This window comes from Labeo rohita, unplaced genomic scaffold (genome assembly GCF_022985175.1).
Source record: "Labeo rohita strain BAU-BD-2019 unplaced genomic scaffold, IGBB_LRoh.1.0 scaffold_334, whole genome shotgun sequence".
Lineage (NCBI taxonomy): Eukaryota > Metazoa > Chordata > Actinopteri > Cypriniformes > Cyprinidae > Labeo > Labeo rohita.
In genome coordinates, this window is record NW_026129252.1 from 19,153 (window position 1) to 41,909 (window position 22,757).

General features: G+C 35.2%; 1 protein-coding gene across 1 annotated transcript in view; it reads right to left on the reverse strand.

Moving 5' to 3' along the window:
* The window catches only part of LOC127160353 (protein NLRC3-like), a 39,806-nt gene extending 19,130 nt beyond the window's left edge, over window positions 1-20,676 (reverse strand). Inside the window, 8 exon segments of the mRNA XM_051102997.1 lie at window positions 5,985-6,155; window positions 6,377-6,473; window positions 6,476-8,206; window positions 8,296-8,491; window positions 15,600-15,690; window positions 15,881-15,985; window positions 17,144-17,265; window positions 20,653-20,676. Of these exon segments, the coding sequence (XP_050958954.1) occupies window positions 5,985-6,155; window positions 6,377-6,473; window positions 6,476-8,206; window positions 8,296-8,491; window positions 15,600-15,690; window positions 15,881-15,985; window positions 17,144-17,265; window positions 20,653-20,676 (2,537 nt within the window).
* Window positions 20,677-22,757: the final 2,081 nt, after the last annotated feature.

The following is a 22,757-nucleotide window of genomic DNA, read 5'->3' on the forward strand; positions in this document are numbered from 1 at the left end:
TATTTGTACAAAGCACATACAATTCATTCATTTCACAATTCACAAAATAACATTAGAGCAACTGGAGAAAGAAATTACTGCTGTTGAAAGAAATATGACTATTAATAATGCTGTTGAATTACAAGAAATGTGGACTGAAAAGAAACTTTCCTTAAGTTCTGTTTTAAACGAAAAAGTTAAGGGAGCACTTATTAGGAGCAGGTTTTTAACAGTGAGAGACATGGATGCACCTTCTTCTTTTTTCTTTAATTTGGAGCGCAAAGCTGCTCAGGAAAAACAAATGTACAGTTTAAAGGACAGTAGTGGGCGGATCACTTCTGACCCAGTGGAGATGCGTAGACTGGCTGTAGATTTTTACTCTACTCTTTTTGCTGCTGATAATTCAGATGGACATTGTAGAAAATAACTTTTACAGGATCTCCCTGTTCTAACCTCAGAGCAGAAGAACCTTTTGGAAAAGAGACTTCCTTTTGATGAAGTGACTGCCTCTGTGATGGAACTTTCTTTAGGCCGTACGCCCGGAATTGATGGTCTTCCGACGGAGTTCTATCAAAGCTTGTGGACTGTCAACGGGAGTGACTTTTTTAAAGTTCTTCAGGAATCAATTAATGAAGGAAGTCTTCCTAAGAGTTGCCAGTGCACAGTTTTAACTTTGCTTCCAAAAAAAGGAGACCTAACCTTATTAAAGCACTGGAGGCCTGTAGCACTTTTATGCTCGGAGTACAAGATTCTCTCTAAATGCTTGGCCAAAAGACTAAATAATGTACTGCAAAAAATTATACATAATGATCAGTCATACTGTGTAAAGGGTAGATCTATTGCAGACAATTTGAATTTGGTGAGAGATCTTTTTGACTTTGCTTCTTTGAATAATGTTAATGTGGGAGTCTTGTCATTGGATCAAGAAAAGGCTTTTGATAGGGTTGATCATGTCTATCTATTTGAAACGCTTAAAGCCTTTGGTTTTGGAGATAATTTTATTTCATTAATTAGATTGCTCTATTCTGAAGCTACTTGTTTAATTAAAATGGCTGGTGGTCTCAGTGTTCCGATAAGGGTTCAAAGGGGTATCAGACAAGGCTGTCTTCTTTCAGGGCAGCTTTATAGTATTGTCATTGAACCTCTACTTTGTAAGTTAAGAAGAGAGTTAATGGGTCTACATTTTAATACATTAATGCCTCAGCAATCTGTTAAACTTTCTGCCTATGCAGATGATGTCACGGTTTTAATTAGAGGTGCTGGAGATGTTCATCGTTTAGAAGAAAGTTTAGAATGTTATTGTAAAGCCTCCTCTGCTAAAGTTAATTGGGCAAAAAGTGATGCTGTGTGGTGTGGAAAAGACAGTAAAGGTCCCTTGCTTCCAGGGGGATTGAAATGGGGAAGGGCAGGTTTAAAATACTTAGGGGTGTTTTTAGGATCTGATGATTATAAGAAACAAAATTGGGAGGGCCTAGTGGAGAAAGTGTGTGCTTGGCTGTCTCACTGGCATTGGCTGCTACCCCAGCTCTCATACAGGGGAAGAGTTCTGGTCTGTAATAATTTGGTTGCCTCCTCTCTGTGGCACAGAATGAGGGTGCTGGAGCCCCCAGTAGATTTAGTTAGAGACATTCAGCAACGAATGATAAACTTTTTTTGGTCAGGACAACACTGGCTAAAATCCCCAGTCCTTTACCTCCCTAGGCAAGATGGGCGTCAGGGGCTCATTGACATTAGATCACAAATTAAGGCCTTCAGACTCCAGACGGCTCAAAGGCTTCTTTACGGAGAGGATGTGAGTTGGTTTGGGGTTGCTTGTGCCCTTCTGAAAAGAGCAGGAAAGATGGGATACAATCGTCATTTGTTTTTAATGGACTGTAATCAATTGGACTTGAGTGGACTGACATCTTTTTACAAATCAGTGTTAAAATCATGGACACTAATCTTCATTGGCTAAAGGAGGAGCCTTTGCTTTTCAACCCAGCATTTGAGTTGGATATTTTTAATTCACTCTCTCTGAGAAAAGCTCTTCTTACTGCAAGCATCACCAAAGTAGGGCATCTAGCCTCCGAGGATGGCTGGGTGTCTGCAGAGATATTGGCTCTTAAGCTTGGTATAAGACCTGTTCGTGTTGCTCAAAGACTTGTAACCAAGGTGCAGGAACAGTTACCACAGTTTTTTCAGAATTGCAGTGCATCCCTGGTTGTACCTGGTGGAGAGGAAATATTATCCTTTCCAGAGTTGGAGGTTTCACCAGCAAATGGCGAGTTGTCAGAAACAGAGGGCAACATCTTGTCTTTTGCATCACCTAAGTCAGAACTTTTTTGTTCCGTTGGGAAGAAGAAACTATATGTGATGTGCGTAAAGGCTTTTCATTGTCATACTTTGGAGAATGTAAAAGAGTCTAAGTGGTTAGACTTTTTTGGATCAGACTTTTCCCCTAGAGGTAGTTGGAGGACCTTGTACAAACCCCCTATTGAGAAACAGTCTGGAGACCTACAGTGGCGGATTGTGCATGGTATAATAGCTATGAACAGACACAGAGCACACATTGATCCACAGGTTGGGGAGGGTTGCCCTTTCTGTGGACAGTCAGAAACAGTTTTTCATCTCTTTTCTGAATGTGACAGGCTTGTCCCCCTTTTTTGTTTTTTAGAAGAATGCTGCAGAAAATTAGGAGAGGTTTTTACTAGAGCATTCTATCTATGGTCCTAAATATAAACATTTCAAAAGGGAGACACATGTATTAGTAAATTTTGTTTTTGGCCAAGCAAAGTTGGCTATTTGGTTGTCTCGGAAAAACAAGACTGTTGGAATGGGACAGACTGATGTTATACTGATTTTTAGGGGTTTGATTAAATCACGTTTAAATGTTGAATTTGCTTTTTATAATTTAATAATGGACCTGGAGACTTTTAAATATAGGCTGGGAATTAAGAACTGTTTATGTGAAGTTGATTGTGATGGCTGTTTGAATATTAATGTTTGAATTTTTTTTTTTTTTTTTCTTTTTTTTTCTTTTTATGTCTCTCTTTTTGGATTTTTCTATTTGTGTTGTACTTTTTGATTTGGGAAGGAAAAAGAAAAAAAAAAAAAAAAACATTATTTTCTGGTGATTAAAGAGATGTTAAAGGTCAAGGTCTCTCTCTCTCTCTCTCTCTCTCTCTCTCTCTCTCTCCCCCTCCTACCGTTTAGTAACTCGTGCACTGTTTTACTTACTTGTTTTTGATAAATCCGAACAAACTACAAACTTCTACAAACTCTTGCGATGTCTGTGACAAAGTGATACTACCATGATAAGCTAAAAGCATTGATAGTTGTGTGTAAATATTGTCATACTAACACCTGTCTGAATAATTGTTGGTTGACTGTAATCCATTACATACCTTTCTATCAAAGTTATCTGACATTTTCAAGATGTATTTGTTTAGACACAGTTGAGTTATTGTCTTATTTTATTATAATTTTCTAAACTAGAGAAAATAAACTGTGATAATGTGAGAAATGTTTTAGGTGTCAGAATGAATTTTGGTTTGAATGTTTGAATCTATTTGATACATGAAGTTAACCAACTAACATTATACATATTCTTTTGGTTTCTGTACCAAATATATTAAAAAAAATGTAATGTACAAATGCAATGAAAATATTGGTATCATTACTCGGTATTGGCAAGTATAAAAAATAAAAGTATCGGTATTGGGCAAGTACTGAAAAAAGTGGTATCAGTGTATCCCTAATTCAAATGCATGTTATATTTACGTTATAGTTACTGTACTCATAAACATCCTTACTTGTTACATGTACAATTTTAACCTAAAACTGACAACAACAAATACTTTAGCCAGTGTTTCCCCTGCCATTATATTAGGGGGGCGCCCCACACCTTAAAGTTCATATTTTATTTATTTTATTTTCTCTATAGCACCATATCACAACAGAAGTTTAAGGTTACTGTTCCTATAGAACAGGTCTATACCTTGTTCTTTTATTAAACAAACTAAACAAACTTATGTTACTTATCTTATTTACATGACAGCATGTCATTTCTGTCTGTACATGGTTGCGCATTTACAATTCATTATTTCTTCAGTGTTTTAATTGTAGTATTAAATCCCCTTTATTTGCCAACTTATATATATATATATTAATTTTCAATAATTAAAAGATAAATTAAATTAATGTTTCATGCCTTAATTTGGTAAACAGAAAAATGTAAATACACAACACAGAATTTCTGAGGAGAAAAATTCATAAAGCTATTGTAAGAATAAATTAAGAATAAATAAGGAATAAATTTTATGCTTTCAAAGAAGCAGACATGCTAAAACAGAATTTTGGTACCAATTAAACATAAGGTTGAAAAACATTTCATAGGGCCCTAAACATATAATTTTTGTTAAACTTTTATTACATTTATGTTAAATTGTTTAAGTTTCATGATTGTAATTAATGATTTTAATTAGGTCTTAAAATTTGGAAAATAAATCCTCAGATAAATATCATCACATGACATATCACACAGTGTCATTATTTATTTAAGAAAAATACAGCCAAGAGGGAAAGGCCATGTGTGACAAAGTTAGGACACCCTATGAGTCAAATGCCTGTAGATCTACTTTTAGCAGCAACTTGAAGCATTCATTTTCTGTGTGACTTTATCAGTCTCTCACATCGTTCTGGAGGAATTTGGATCACTCTTCTTTTCAGTGTTGCTCCAGTTTATTGAGGTTTGTGGGCATTTGCTTATGCACAGCTCTCACCACAGCAACTGAGTCAGGATGAGCTCTGGACTTTGACTGGGCTATTGCAACACCTTGATTCTTTTCTTTTCAGCCATTCTGTTGTAGATTTGCTGCTGTGCTTGGGATCTTTGTCCTGTTGAATGACCCAATTTTGGCCCAACTTTAGACGTCCTCACATCGACTCTAGAATACTTTGATATACAGAGGAGTTAATGGCCAACTCAGTGAGTGTAAGGTGCCCAGGTCCTGTGACTACAAAACAAGCCCAAAATTTTCAGCCCTCCTTCAGCATGTGCGTCTTTTGGTATGAGGTGTTTGTGCTGATATGCTTTTTAGGTTTTTACCAAACTTGGTGCTGTGCATTATGGCCAAACATCTCCACTTCAGTCTCGTCTATTCAAAGGACATTATTCTAGAAGACTTGTGTTTTGTTCAGATGCAACTTTGCAGACCTAAACTGTGCTGCAATGTTTTTGTTTTTTTAGAGAGAAGAGGCTTTCTTCTGCCAAGCCTTCCAAACATGCTATTTTTGTCCCATATTTTTCTTATGGTATTGTCATGAACTTTTTGATTTAACATGTTAACTGAGGCCTGTAGAGTCTAAGGTGTAGTTCTTGGGTATCTGCCATTTCTCTGAGCTTTACACGGTCTGATCTTAGAATGAATTTTCTGGTACGTCCACTCCTGGAAGGAGAGGTGTCTGTTTTAAATGTCTCCCACTTGTGAATAAACTTTAAATTGTTTGGAAATGACCGTATTACTCTTCTCAGATTGATGGCAGCAACAACTGCTTCTCTAAGATGATTGCTGATGTCTTACTTCCTTGGCATTGTGTTAACACACACCTGAAGGCTCCAGACCAGCAAACTGCCAAAGCTTATGCTTTTATAGAGGCACTCAGACTTGCTGATGATCAGTTAATCAAAGGTATTTGATTAGCAGTGCCTGACTGTTATTTACCCTCTTAATTCCAATGTTAACAGTAAGGGTGTCCTAACTTTGTCACACATGGCTTTTCCATTTTGGCTTTATTTTTGTTCAGTAAATAATGACACAGTTTAATTTGTCATGTGTTGTTGTTCATCTGAGGTTTTATTTTCGAAATTTTAAGACCAGCCAAGGACCAGTTTTATTTAATGATGTCCTGAAACGGAAAACCATGGAACGCAATAGGGTGTCCTAACTTTTTCACATGACTGTACGTCTGGTTTTCACCTTATGTTTTTGTTGAGCTCAATTTTTATCTATTGTCACACAACTTACCTCAGTATCTCCAAATGACACTTCATATTTTCCAGTCCAGCACAGAGTAGCTTCATTCCTGAATCCTGTAGATTATTATTGCTCATGTTCAGCTCTTTCAGACTGGTATCTGATCCAAGAACTGTAGCCAGAGCTGAACAGCTTTTGTCTGTTAAGCCACAATCATTTAGCCTATGAGGGAAATAAGATTACACAAAAATTAGAAATTACATTTTTTTTTTTTTTATCATTTTCCAAAACAGCAACATTTTTCACAAAATTGTATATTTTTTCTAATTTCTTATGCAATTTCTAGAACTAAAAAAAAAAAATAATTTTCCAGGTTTTCCTGGATGCACTGGAACCCTAGATACATGTATTTTTCAGATGAAAGCCAAAAATGATTAACTTACAGAGCTCTTTTGGAGGTTTTGATGACTGCCAATAATCTAATGAGACACTCGTCTGATTTCTGAAATTTTTGAAGCTCAAACTCCTCCAGCTCCTCTCTGATGTCAACAACACAAAGGCCAAAGCAGACCACTGGGCAGGTGAAAGATCAGCAGATGAGAGACTTCCTTTGCTAAGGTGGGTCTGAATGTCTTTCACCAAAGTTTGATCATTCAGTTCATTCAGACAGTAGAAGAGATTGATGGATCTCTCTGGAGACAGATTAGTTTCAAATTTCTGCTTGATGTACTGAACTATTTCCTTTTTGCTCTGGTCATTTCCATCCTGCTGTGTCAACAGACCCTGTAAGAGTCGCTGATTGGACTGGAGTGACAAACCAAGGAGGAATCGAAGAAAAAGGTCCAGGTGTCCATTATCACTCTCTAGTGCTTTGTCCACTGCAGTCTTGAGCAAATCAATCATGGTTTCACTTTTGTTTTCCTGTTCTGTAGACTCATGAACAAATATACTTCTCTTCTTTATGTCTAGAAACAGATGTGCATAAAGGGCTGCAATAAACTCTTGAATGCTCAAGTGAACAAAGCAGTACATGGTACCAAGAACAATCCCTGTTTCCTCCTTAAAGATCTGGGTACACATGCCTGAATACACTGATGCCTTATTGACATCAATACCACAGGCTTCCAGGTCTGATTCATAGAAGATCACATTGTTTCTTTCCAGTTGATGAAATGCCAGTTTCCCCAGTGAAAGCATTGCGTCTTTATCCCAGGAAACATCTGGTCTGTATTCTCCATCATACTTTCGTCTGCTCTGCATGATCTGAAAGCAAAGAAAGTGTGTGTACATCTGTGTCAGAGTCTTAGGAGTGTCTTCAGTATTTGACTCCTGCAGTGTTTTGGAGGCGTCATCAGCCTGATTATTTTTTACAACATTATTTCTTTTTGCCTCTAAAATGTTCTGGAGAACAGTGGCTGAAATCCAGCAGAAGACTGGGATGTGGCACATAATAAAGAGACTCTTTGATTGTTTAACATGATCAATGATTTCTTTGGCCAGATTCTCATCCGTGATTCTTTTTCTGAAGTACTCCTCCTTTTGTGCATCATTGAATCCTCGTACCTCTGTCAGACGGTCGATACAATCAGGAGGAATCTTACTGGCAGCTGCTGGTCTGGTGGTGATCCAGATGAGAGCAGAAGGAAGCAGATTTCCCTTGATGAGGTTTGTTAGAAGAACATCCAGAGAGGCTGGTGATGAAACATCAGACCACTTCTCATTACCATAAAATTTCAAAGGAAGACGACATTCATCCAAACCATCAAGTATGAACAGAATTTTAAAATTATTCCTCCTTTCAAGGTTTAGTCTTTTTGTCTCTGGAAAAAACTGATTTATAAGGTCCATCAAACTTAGTTTTTCTTGCTCCTTTAAGTTCATTTCTCTAAATGGAAGAGGAAATATGAAGCTGATATCTTGATTTTCTTTTCCTTCAGCCCAATCCAGAACAAACTTTTGTACAGAGACTGATTTTCCGATGCCAGCAACTCCTTTTGTCAGTACAGTTTTGATCTGCTTGTCTTGTTCAGGTGCTTCAAACAAATTTTTGCATTCAACCTGTATTTCTTGTGATTCATGACGCCTCGAAGCAACTTCAATCTGTCTTACCTCATGTTCAGTATTGACCTGTTCACTACAACCCTGAGTGATATAGAGATCTGTGTAGATGTTATTCAGAAGTGAAGCATCTCCTTGTTTTGCAATTCCTTCAAACACACATTGATACTTCTTCTTTAGACTACACTTTAGCTGATGAATGAAGACCAGCACATCTAAACAGAAACAAAAATAGACATATTTTAATCTTATTTTCTAAGTCATTTATAAGTGACAGTCTGACAGATTGTCATGAGTCTCTTACCTTCTAAAGTATCAGCAGCTTCATCTTGCTTCATCTCTCTCAGGAAGTAGAGTGTGAGATCAAGAGCTGCTTCTTTGATACTGCATTTTTTCTCATTAAAATCCTTTACAAAGTATTGCAAGTCCTCTTTTTGCAATATTTTCTTAAACTTGTCTAGTTCTTCCTTCAGAAATGTGAATATTTTGCTCTCTAGATCCTACAAAGCAAGGCAAAAATGAATGAATGACCCCACAATTGGTCAAAACTATTTATTCAATAATTAAAAAAATATTTGTAAAAAAATCTATTTGAAACTACGAAGTGCCACCTTAAAAAAAAAAAAATCTAAGATTATGAGATTAAACTCGTAATATTTCCAGAATAAACTCGAAACTACGAGAAAAAAGTCGAAATGTTACGAGAATAAAGTCGAAATGTTACGAGAAAAAGTCAAAATATTTCGACTTTATTCTCTAAATATTTCGACTTTTTCTCGTAACATTTCGACTTTTTTTCTCGTAACATTTCGACTTTTTTCTCGTAACAGTTCGACTTTTTTCTCGTAACATTTCGACTTTATTCTCTGAAATTGCCTCTTTTGTGCAGTCTGAAGTGGTCGACTCCACGGATATTGGTGGTTACATCTGCGTGCTATTCGAAGAGGATATGTTGTTTCTCAAGAAACTTTAGCCGCTTTTCCACTATCGGGCCGAACCGTTCTCTTCGCTTAACCGTTCTGTGCCGATCCGGGCCAGTCATCACGGATACGGTTTAATTTTCCACTGTTGTGCTGATAACGGAACTCTTCGGAATGAAAATAAAAATGTGTCAGTCGTTGCCTTGGTAACGCAATTGTAATATAAACAGAGATATGATCAGATATTTCTGTTTTTGGGACTTTGTTACATAACAGAAAAAAGGACACAACATAAACAACGCAAAAAATAAAATAAACAGAAGGCAACAACAGGTATAAGGTTACCAACTAATGCTGAGGGGATATGCATGCTAACGGAGATGGACAGCGTTCTAAGAACAGTTCGGCACGACAGTGTAAAAACGGCTTATGAGGATGATCATCAAATAAAGCAATCGGTCCTGAAAGAGTTGAACACCGGCGCGCTCGACGTCTCCAACGTCGCCAGTACTTCAGCCGGGGTCCCAACGCATTGTGGCATATGGATTCATATGATAAACTCAAGCCGTACGGCATTGCAATTAATGGTTGCATTGACAGCTTCAGTCGGTTTGTGTTGTGGGTGGAAGCGTACAATGCATTCACGTAAAATACGACTTTATTTTCGTAATTTTGACTTTATTTCTTAAAATACTACGATTTTAATCTCGTATTACTACGAGTTTATTCTCAAAATATTTCGACTTTTTTCTCGTAACATTTCGACTTTATTCTCGTAAGATTTCGACTTTTTTTCTCGTAACATTTCAACTTTATTCTCATAAGATTTCGACTTTATTCTCGTAGTTTCGAGTTTATTCGCGAAATATTAGGAGTTTAATCTCGTAATCATAGATTTATTTTTTTTTTTTTAAGGTGGCATTAAAACGCCGTCGTATGAAACAAATGTTAAATAGCTGTCAGTATAATACATTCTTTTTTATTTCATGGGTTCTTAAAAAAAAAAATGGTTAAGAAGAATTTTAAATAAAATTTCTCTTACACAGGGTTTCTGCAGGTTTTATGAGGGTAAATTTAAGACTTTTTAAAGACCTTTTTAAAACAAACTAAATAAAATTTAAGGGAAAAAAAATCAAAGGGAAAACAATACAGCAATATGTTCCCTAAGTATAGTTTGAGTTTCACTTTCACTTTCAAATTAGCAGCAATTCAGCACCTAGCAATTGTTTGTTATTAGTTCATTTGAGTTTTCCCTCTTTTCCTCACTTTCCTTTAGTTTTAAGCAGCTTGTAAACAGGGCCGCTGCTGGCCAAATGGGCGCCCTAAGCAGAATTGTATTGTTGTGCCCCCTCGCTCATTTTTTTTCAAAAAAACAAAACAAAACAAACAAACAAACACCTATTACACAGGGTCTAAATAGAACTTTAATAAAATATAAAAGTAAATTCATCAATTGCAATTAAATTGTATTATTTATAAATTACAACTGTAGATCTAGACAGTTACCTATGATTATTAGGCCTAATACAGTTGTCTAATTGATTATACAATTGCAAGTGTAACAACAACAATTATTAAGCCTTTGGCGCCCTTTGCAGGCATTTGTAATATGTAATGTACATAAATTATTTTCTATTAGCCCACATTATGTATCAGTGTTATTTCATGAAACCATAAGATTATTTTTAATTAACCGATCATTATTCCCTCATTGTTTTTATATCGGTTAATGCATTTTAAGCCATAGAAGATAGTAAGGCAGGCGCATTGGTGGTGGTAAAATTATTACTTACATTAAAACGTTATTAACGCCAACAGCAGAAAAGGTTTCTCAGGATTATAAACACACCTGTTTGTGCATATTCTGTGCTGGTACTGCTTGTAAAAGCGTCCTGTGCATTTTACTTTCACTTTAAATTAGCTGCATTAACGTAACGTAACAAACTTTTATTAACAAAACGAATAATAATACACCATGTTATATGCCTAGTATAAAATAATAAGTTTACACAAAGTTTAAATAGGTATAGAAAACTGAAAAACACTGTGTAACCAAATAAATAAGAAATTTTGAATGTTTATTAGCAAAATGAATAAGAAAGCTTGGAAGCACAGCATACACCTTGCACGCTTAATATAAATTTTAAAAATATACAGATTAAATAAATAAATATTAGCAAACATGGTGGAACAAAATAAATATGAAACTTCCACTATCACCTTAGATAAATGGCAGAAGTCAACAGGCTTTTCAAAATCCAAAACATTTTTAAAACAGGCGCTTTTGCATTTCGTTTTGAAACTCTTCCACCATAGTCTTGTCTTTCTAACCTCTCTCTTCTTTTCAGTCAGCTCCACTCACTTTACGTGATAAATGAAATCTGATCTGTGATGCGACTGTCGTTCGGTGCACTGCATTGAGCAGTTGCGTTCAGTTTTAATTGTATTGTCCGTTCTCTAACTAAACTAAATGATTTGTATTACTATTTCTTTATCACATAGATTTATTACTACTTCTGTAGCACAGAAATTACGCTTTTGCTTCACTTTAAAATGAAACGCATGAGGAAACATTCCCTCACGAATGTTTTTTTTTTTTTTTTCCATGTAACAAATACAGAACCCTTTAGACATACAACACATACAACAAAAAAAAAAAAATAAATAATAATATTAATAATAATAAAAATAATAAGTAAAGAATGTGACAATATTTAAATGTGCCAGATATATATGATCAATTAGACAAACAAACATATACTAACAATCAACATTATAAGTCCATTCAGATAACTCCTGTGTATATATTCATGCGTCTGTGATCCTGTGTGTGTATGGGGGTTGGGGGGTTGGGCATACAAATCAAATAGTATCTAACAGATTAACAAGAAACAATTATCAGAAATAATAATGACAATAATAACTATGACAACCAAAGCAACAACAACAACAACAATAATACTACTACTACTACTACTACTACTACTAATAATAATATTGATTTCATTTAGATTTGGAAAGGGTAGAGGACAATGAAGAGGGCAAGTAATAATAGTAATTTTAATAATAATATTTAATAATATTAAATAATATTACTAATATTAAATAATGTAATAATAATAATAAGAAGAAGAAATATATAGAAGATATATATATATATATACATACAGTGTTGGGCACGTACCTTTAAAAAAAGTAATTAGTTATAGTTACTAGTTACCTCTTACAAATAGTAACTGAGTTAGTAACAGAGTTACATCATTATAAAAGTAACTAATTACCAGGGAAAGTAACTACTGTGTTGCTTTAAAAAAAAAAAAAAAAAAAATTTTTTTAAATAAATAAATTAATATATTAAATAACTTGGATGACCCCAATATTAAATATGTTAAATGAATGAAATTTTAATGAAATTAATTACATTTTTAGTTTACTCACCTGACTAATATTAAACATCTGATATAATATTATAATTATAATTAGCATTCAACTTTAGCCATTAGTTTGTAATTTAGTGTTTCTATGAACGTCTTGTTACTACCACGAATTCTACTATTAATAACAATATTAAACACACTAAGGTTTAATGAGCTTCTGGGTTCACGAATATTAATGACGTTGTCTGCGTTCGCTCTAACTGATTTGCTGTAATCAAAACAGGGATGATAATAGGTGAGCGCCAGCCAATGAGATTGCTGTTTGCACATTAGTTCCGCCTACTACCGGAGAAACCAGCAGTTCTTAAAAGCTGAAGTATTCCAAAGGAGCGCCGTTGTTTTGAGAGGAAAATACAACAAAGAATATCGTTTACACGTAGCGCGTCAATTCTGCATGGTATAAGACTCTGTCGCTCTGTATCTTTCTTTGGGTGTGTGAGACAAAGTGACGGCTAGTCGTGTGCCTTCACACTAGAGTTTACAGCTCGTCAAATACAGGTACGCTGTGCATCCATTCAGATGAACTGAAAAATAAAATTATAATAATATTATAATAAATGATAGTAACGTCGTATTTTATTGGCAGAAATGGTAACGGCGTTGTAACGTAGAAAACAGTAATTCGTTTGATTACTCGTTACTGAAAAAAATACGCCGTTAGTAACGCCGTTATTCCCATCACTGTATATATATATATATATATATATATAAATTAAAAAATACATAAATCAATAATTATTAGGGTTGCCTCTGATCTCTCTGTGGCTATCACATACTTAGCACCTGACACATTTCATCAGGAGTGCCAGGAAATGATGCTGTGGGGCAACGGGGCCCAAAGCTTCCCAACCATCCCCAAAAACACCAGTCATCCCTGGCCTCTACCTAGATGCCTCACAGGCCTTATATGTCTGTTATTTATTTATTTGTGTTTTTTAAATGTGTTGGTGTTTAGATGTTTCGACTAGTTTGTGATGCATTAAAAAAGTGAGACGCGTAGGCAGCTCAGGCCTAGAACCCGGCCCACCCACATAGCCCACTTACCCTGACTATGTGTTTTTTTGTTTGTTTGTTTGTTTTGTTTTTTCTTTATGTAAATACATGTATTCTATATTAAACATTTTAATAGGCGTGTATGTATTTAAACTAATATGTGGGGTGCATTAAAACAGCGAGGAATGCAGGCCAGAACCAGCCAGGGCAAGAGATCCCGAAAGAGCGAGCTCAGGGGAGAAGGTGAGGACACACCAGCCCCACCACAGATCCACCCACCCATATATGTTACCCACAATAAATACATAAATAAATAAATAAATAAATAAATAAAATTAATTAATTAATACAAATAGTAGTTTAGGTGCAGATGAGTTGTTGTGGTCGGTCTCAGACAAAAAAATTAACAGATTATGACTGCTGGAGGGTAATTAGAGATGACCAGAAGGGGTGTGATTCTACTGTATTACTATTAAATGAACTGTATAGTCTTTCCATTGTGATATAATCAGTTAGTAGTTTCTTCCAGGATGCAATATGTATAGAATTTCTTGATTCCCAGTTCATGAGGATAGTTTTCTTAGCGATAGTCAGCGCCACTAGGAGTAACTGACTGTTTATGTTGTCTAAGTTGATTATGGATATATCTCCTAGCAAACAAAGTGATGGAGAAATTGGGATGTGACATCCATAGTGACGGATAGTGATTCAATGACATTTTCCCAAAAATGTTTAATTGGAGTACAATACCAAAGAGCGTGAGCATATGTGTCTGGGTTATTTTGGGTGCAATGTGAACATGTTTCTGAAGTGAATCCAATTTCAAACAATTTCTGTCTGGTTAGGTGAAATCTGTGGTGAAAGGTCAAGATTAAAGGTCCGAATGTTGATTTTTGATTGGATAGATGATCGGAGTTGTAGATATTCCAGAAAACTATTACTCCTGATGCCGTTTTTCTGGACCAAGTATGAAATGAGGCCAGATTATTACTATGAAAGATTTGTTTCAGCCCATGTGTGTAAGTTAAGTGGTTTCTTATTAATTCTTAAATCTGCGTTATTCCGAATGGGGGTGTATTTAGACGGTGCAGGAGGAGTGTCTGTGAAATTTTTTGGTGAAATTTCCACCAGGCTGTCAGAGCTGCTGCTATAGTTGGTGCTTTAAAACAGGAGTGTTTTTTGACTGTCTGACTACAGAACGGTAGATCTGAAGTTTGAATGTCCTTACAAATTGTTTGTTCAATGTCTAGCCATATGTTTACTGATGGGTTTGGGTGAATCCAATTGTATATATATTGAAGCTGATTAGCCAGAAAGTAGTGGTAGAAGTGTGGTGCTTCCAATCCTCCTTGTGTTTTTTGTTTCTGTAGGGTAGTCAATTTTATCCTTGGGGTCTTATTTTTCCAGTAAAATTTGGTGATGACTGAGTCTACAGATTTAAACCAGGTGAGGGTGGGTTGTATTGGGATCATTGAGAATAAGTAGTTTAGTTTAGGGAGTATAGTCATTTTAATTACTGATATTCTGCCCATAATGGATAGTGGCATCCAACATTGAAAATTGTCACTTATTTTTTTGAGTAATGGAGTGAAATTAGGACTAATTAGCTCTGACAGTCTGGGGGAAACATTAATGCCTAAATATATGATGTGATTGGTGCATAAACGGATAGGTGATGTCTGGGGTGTCACATCCAAGCTATTCTGATTTAATGAAAGAATAGATGATTTACTCCAGTTGACGGAGTATTCAGAAATATGAGAGAATGAATCAATAAGTTTAATTGTTTCCTGTAATGATGATTGAGGATCTTGTAAATACAGTAGTATGTCATCTGCGTAAAGACTGATTTTGTGCTGCATGTTTAATGTTTGAACTCCTTTAATGTAACTGTTTTGTCGGATGGCTGCTGCTAATGGTTCAATAAAAATGGTGAATAATGAGGGGGAGAGTGGGCATCCTTGTCTAGTCCCCCAGTGCAGTGTGAATCTACGTGATGTTAGTCCATTGGTGATGACAGTTGCTGAAGGTGATGTATATAAAATTTTAATCCAATTAATAAATGACTCACGAAAATTAATGCCACGATCATATAAATAAAGACTTTCTGCTCTAATTTAAGACCTTTCAAGGCCTTAATTCACAGAAAAGCGATTTAAGACTTTTTAAGACTTTTTAAGACCCGCGGAAACCCTGTTACACTCTTTTTCAATAAATTGTCAGAATTATTAATTATTTATGAAAATGTGTTTTATTACCTGGAAGATCTGCAGGAAACTGTTTGTAAAGTCCTTTTGGTTTCTGTTAGTCTGGAAATCTGGAACTAAGGTTTGATTTTGAAGTCTGCTGCTGAATAAAATAAATCAAAATACTGCTTTTTTGGGGAAAATATGACTAAAATCTCTTGTAAACATTTTTAGCAAAGAGAAAAACAATACTTTAATCAATTTATGAACTATAAAGCTTTATGATAATTATTCACTGATACACTTTCTGATACAGTTTATGTGTAAACAAAAATAAGAAACACATCAAATACCGTTTGGGTTGTGATGCTGTTTCTTCCCTGAAGTTTGGTACATCACCCTTTGACCGGTCAGTCTTCACAGACACAGATCTGGACACATGTGAGCCTGATCTTACACTAATGACACAGAGAGAAAAGAAACTTTAGTACAGGAGGTTCATCTGTGTTTTATATTGACACACATTCTCACTAGTCCTTCACAGAAACACTTGCAGAGTTTTAAAGATAGCAGTCATTCTTGTTTACAGACTCACATTTGTGTAACAAATTTTGCAAAGTATTTCTAATCTAACCGAAGAGAACATTTTCATTTTTGACTAAAATGGAGAGTAGAAATGTCAGCGCTACACAGTTCTGTTAGCATACTTCAATTAAAAAGGCCATATGATCCTATTCTAAAACTTCATTACTTTGTTTATTGGGTGTAACAATAACAGTAACAATGTCGTCGTAATAATTACCGTATCCGCTTGACCATGAGTCCAAGTCTGAGCTGAACGTTTCACAGTGGTAAGCTTTAATTTTGCAACTCTCTTAACTTTCAAATAAAATATCATAAAGTTATAATTTTTCTTCTTCACTGTAACAACTTTATGTCCTGATGTGCCAACATAAAATACAGTCATTAGGTGTGGTTTATTGTATTTTGTTTACAATTTATTTAGGTGTGTATAGCTCAGGTGTGTATTCACTGCAGCTCCATAAAATGTGCTGTACACAAGTTAACCTTTGAGTTGGACGGCTCAGGAACAGCGTGATAAATACATTTTAACCACTGATTCCAAACAAAGTGGGTTTGCTTTCGCATCCAAACACACAGCGTCTATGATCTTTGTAACTTTGAAGATGTTACACAAACAGATACATTAAACACTAAAGGAAAATGAAAACATTAAAAAGCATCATATGACCCCTTTAAATTATGTGTGCAATCATTTTTAATGTCTGAATACACATTTATGACCTAAAAACCAAAATCACTGATGTGGAATAATTTACTTTAATATCTACATACCCAGTGCTGAAGAGCGACTGTAAATTGGGTCAAGATTGTAAATGATGATTTTGCTTTCAGTTCTCAGATATTTATCATTTATTGGCTACTTTTTAAATATTTTAGGTTATTTTTTTAAATTAGGAAGTTATGGAGCTCTTAAGTTCTGCAAAGCATTTGTAAATATAAAACAAACTTTGTTAAGGTTTTGTTTTTTACAGCAAACATCTGAAGCTGCAGCAGTGTTTAAAATAATTCTCTTAAAACAGACTCAGTGTTACCTCTGTTTCTGTGAGAGACTCATCTCAGACTGAGAGTCCTTTCCTTGGTCTTCTGACAAACTGCAGATAAACTGCCAGTGATCAGCATTGGGTTGAGAAAACAATCTGCTGTTCGGTTTGACCTGAAGATGATGATCGTTAATGAGATGAATAAATATGTTGCGTTAGCAGCAACAGCAACAAAAACACTATATAAAATAAAGTGAGTTACAAACAAATGCACTGCCATGTAGAAAAACCAAATGGTCTTAATAGGTTGTCTGCAATCACATGATTCTGAGGATGTGCAAAATGCAGATGGAGGGCAGGAAGTGATTTTTCTCTATAGGACTCAATAGCAGAATCTCAATGACTATGTTTTCAGTTGTTTATGGAAATCGGTCAAACCAAGAAATTTCATTTCATATCATGTATGAAAATTTGCTGTTCATAAGGAGGAAAAGGCAAGAAATTGACTGAAAAAAAGCAGGGAAAAGTGGCTTGTAAACTTGCGTCTGCGGTCAGGAGGAGATAATGTTTGTGTGTGCAAATGGTTAATAAAAGATATAATAATATTAAGATATAAAGAAATATATAAATAGATACACTGTAAAAAATAATTTCACCATGTAGTTGTTTCAATTATTTTTTTAAGTTGACACAACTTGCAGCTTCTGAATTTGTTCATCCAACTTAATATCTTAAATTTTACTGTCTCAGCTAATTCATAAGTTAACAAAACGTTTTTATTTGCCCCATCAACTTAAAAAAAATGTATTGAATCAATTTAATAAGGAAACCATGTTCTTAACATCACATATCGCAAGAGCTCGTGAAGACCGTTGCAGAAAGATGATGTTTGTCAGCCATCATGGTGAGCTTTTCCACAGTGCTGGAAATGTTTTCGATCATCAAATTTGGCAAGTAAATGTTTTTATTTATTCATTTAATATATGTACATTTATGTATGTTGTCTAAGAAGAGTACAAATATGGTTTAACATGTCATATTTTCTCGTTAGTAATATGTATCAGTTTCGCAGCACTCTGAAGCCACAGTATTTTCGATATAAATATTAAAGTATTGATTGATTTATGTGGAGAATGATAAATACACAGTTTGGTATGTTTTTGTTTGTTCTATTTTCCTGTGTTATGTAATTTAAAAGCCTTAAAAACTACCACGTTAGATTAATAAAAAAATGCTTATACTCGCTTCTGCTGTAAGTGAAGCTGGATCACGAATGATTCGCGAGAACATAGATGGATATATGTTGATCGGGAGGCGCAGTCCATTCACAAACAAACATAATCTACTGCATCTTCGGAGGCTCAAATGTCGGGAGTAAATGACAACCACTATGTTCATTATTACAACTGGCAACACAACACCTCAATCACTCAATCTGAGATATTCTTGTCTAACTTACATCCCTGCTCCAGCATCAAAACATGGAAAGTTACTGGACTGTGACAGCTGGTCTTAGGTAGGAGCTCATGTCAATCAACTATCATGGGGGCGGCCTCTGTCTGACTGCACACCAACAGGCATCTGAGAATGGCTCGATTTGAAAAAGGGGATATTATTTTTACAGATTAATTAAAAACCACTGCATGGATTTTTTATCATTATAGGGTAGATTTGTACATACACTGACAACACACATTAATGTTCAAACAACATTAAAAAGTGAACTTAGCACCCAATGACCCCTTAAGGCTTCCCTTTGTTTTTATTAAAGAACACAGGTTCTCAAGAGGTATTCATCAAGGACATGACATATATAGTTGTGGGTGACCAAATTGAGCACCATCAATCTGCAGTGATGTGTTTCTGGTAATAGAAGAATAATTCTTGGTTATCAGTGGCTGTAACACCCAAGTTTTCGATATGGTACACAGTACTTATGGTAAAACTGAAAAAAATGTACGGTAAAAATGTATGTCATGATACACGGTACAATACTAAAAAAGCCAAAAAGTGTTAAAGGGATAGTTCACCCTAAAATTTGCTTGGTGTAGGTGACTTTTGTTTTCCTACAATAGAAGATTTTTAGCTGAAATTGTGGTCCCTAGTGATTCATAAAATTTAGATCAGTTGCTACACTGTTAAAAACAACCTATAGAATCTACTCAATAAAATGAGGTAAACTGAGGTAACAATTTACACTCAGTTTGTTTGGGTAGATTCTATCCTATATGTCTGAGTAAAGAATACCTGAATTTATCAGCTAAGACAAACTAAAAAAAAGTAGGTAAAGTCTACAAAGCAAAAAGCGCAGTGTTCAATGAACTCTCCCGGGAGTTTGAGTCCATACTCAAGAGTATTAAAATGAGCACTGAAGCAGTGTTAGAGTTAATGAGGTAATTAAGTGATTCATTGAGTGATGATTGACCATTATTAAAGACGCCTGATGTTAATAAGCAGAATCACCAAAAGGAGAAAATCTAATTTTGTAAGTTGCCATTATAGTGGTCAGTGTTAGCATTAGTTGGGCTCTTGACCCGTAGCTTTTTAACATTAGCTTTTGTTCAGCTGTTTAGTTAAACTAGCCAGACAAGCCAAAGAGCAAAAGTCATGCAGTGGTGATAATTCTGTTTTAAAATAAACTTAATTTGAGCCACTGAAACCATTTAGAGTTCTATATCCTTTATTTATTACAACTGCCTTGTGGTTTCACAGCAGCAAAAAAATGATACAGCCTGAATTTTTTTATTTTTATTTTGAATGGACTTCTTACAAGCTCCTCCGATCAAAAAAAAAAAAAAAAAAAACTTTCAAAGCTGTTCTTTTAGGCACACACAGACATCATGAATCAGCATATGAATCTCAAAAATGGTGACAAACAGCATATCCAGAAACAGATCAACTCTAAACATCATGGAAATCATCAGCTCATTATTTATTCATGCCACAATGCATGATGGGAGATATGGATGAGTTTTGATTGGTTAAAACATACATTTTTGTTGGTCACCATTGTTGTGATTCTCATGCTGATTGTTGATGTCTGTGTGTCTAAATCTAAAAAACGTTTATATTTTTTCCGGTCAAATAAATTTCAGAAACACCTGTCTGATTAAACCAACATAAACAAAATACAACTCACTTATTCAGATCGTTACTTCATGACTTTGTCAAAGCATATTCAAAACCACAAAATCTTGTTTCTTCTGGTTTGTCTGACTGTTATAACTCAATTACAACACCCAAACAAAATCTAATATGAAGAAGTTACTGGTAAAGAGCTAAACTAATGCTAACACTGACCACTATAATGGCAACTTACAAAATTAGATTTTCTCCTTTTGGTGATTCTGCTTATTAACATCAGGCGTCTTTAATAATTTTACTCGAGTATGGACTCAAACTCCCGGGAGAGTTCATTTAACACTGGGCTTTTTGCTGTATAGACTTCACCTACTTTTTTTTTAGTTTGTCTTAGCTGATAAATTCAGGTATTCTTTACTCAGACATATAGGATAGAATCTACCCAAACAAACTGAGTGTAAAATGTTACCTCAGTTTACCTCATCTTTGAAGGAGTAGGGCATAGGGATGACTCAGCTCATAAACAAGGCGCAGCCCATGCATGTTCTACATCAGCACCACACACGTCATGATACTCTCGTGAACGTGTGGCCAAGACTGATAATATAAGTAAATATCTATTTACTAAAAATATTTTGTATGTAAAATGTAACATTAAAGTGACAGTACTTTGAATGTAGTCTTTGTAAAACTATGAAGCAAAATATGTGAAAATGTGCCAATAGAAAAATTTAACGACTGGTATTTTCAGCATCTGCTAGCAGCAGTAGAATTTTGGCAACTAGTTTAATAAATCCCTAATGGCTACAATTTCAGATAAACAATGAACGAACTAAGAGTTCACATCATCCAAATGAACCAAACTCTAACATCAACCAAACCTGGTGCACACCAAAAGTGCTACTGTTGAAGCACCCTTATATTCTGGAAATTAAAGTACTCGTTGCAGTTGGTCTGATACTCCCAGCCATGCTAATGTAACTTATGCCCTTTAAAAAAATAAATAAATAAATAAATAACATAATGTATTACTATAGTTAATGTATAGCAGTATTCTATATTGATTCAATTGTTATATTTGCACGTAAATAATTTATTGTTTTGTTGTTGTTGTTGTTTAAGGCATCTCATGAAATTGAAGAATTGGTGAAAGGCATAGAAATGGACATCTTGATTGTGACTGAGGAGGAGCAGTGGGAAATGCTTCCAAAAGAAACCATTGACTTTGCCAAAATTTTGGAAGATCACACTGACCTCACCGATATCTGTGACGTCCTGAAAACATTTGTGCTTTGGATGGGTCTTCTTAACATTGATTACCCAAAACACATGAAGCACACTTTCGATGTTCTCCAAAAACTTTTCATGAACATTGGTGGAAGCAGCTTCTTAGTGTGTTTACGGGCTACGTAACATGCTACTCTGCTTGAAATTTAGAATCCCTCATCTGTTCTTTTGATTAAATGTGAATTAGTGAAAGGAATGTAAATATGTACTGAAGTTGTTACACAGAAATGAAATGTCAATGTTCATCTATGTTTTTTAAAGTTAGGGTGTTTTAATACTAAACACAGCAATACTAAGTTGTCTATTTTGAATTCAAATAAAATAGCCTTCTGCAGAAACTTACTTGTGTGGGCAAATTACATAGTTCAGCTGAATGAACTTAACATTACAAGTAAGATGAACTATTCTTGAAAAAGTAACCTGGCTGCCTTAAAAAGATAAGCTGATTCAGCAAAATGCTTAGTTGAGCCAATTTTTATTCAGTCTGCACAACTTATAATTATAAATTTAAACTTGAGTTGTGTGGGAAAATTGCATAGTTCCACCATTTGTGGGGGCAGCCGCGGCCTAATGATTAGGGAGTCAGGCTTGCAACCGAAAGGTTGCGGGCTTGAGTCCCAGGTCAAGCAGGGATTGAAGGTGGGGGGAGTGAATAACCAATGCTCTCTCCATTCTCAATACCAAGACTGAAGTGAGTCCCTTGAGCAAGGCACCGATCCCCCAACTGCTCCCCGGGCACCGCAGCGATAGCGATCTGGCTGCCCACTGCTCTTGGTGTGTGCGCACTTGGATGGGTTAAATGCAGGGCACAAATTCTGAGTATAGGTCACCATACTTGGCCTCACGTCATGTCCTTTCATTTACTTTTCCTTTCCTTTTTATTCAGTCTGCACAACTTATAATTATAAATTTATTCAACAAAATGGTTAGTTTAAACAACTAAACGTTGGTTGGTCTTACTAAGTTTATGTTGTTTCAACTTGCATTTAGGTTAGCACAACTTTCTCATCTTGCTGGGCTAACTAAAAACTTAAAAGTTGACTCAGCTTCACCTTTGTTACCCCAACTATTAATTCTAGGTTTAAGGAACTCCAACATATGTATAAACAGCAAGTTTTTTACCTTATTTAACACAACAAGGCAGCCAGGTTACAAATTATTTTAAGTTTAATCAACTTGTTTGTTTTTACAGTGTACAGAGTGAAAGTCAGAATTCACTCAATGCTAAATGCCACACTTCGATACAATGTAAATAGGATATTATATTTGCAGTTGATTACAATGGAACCTTGTGAGA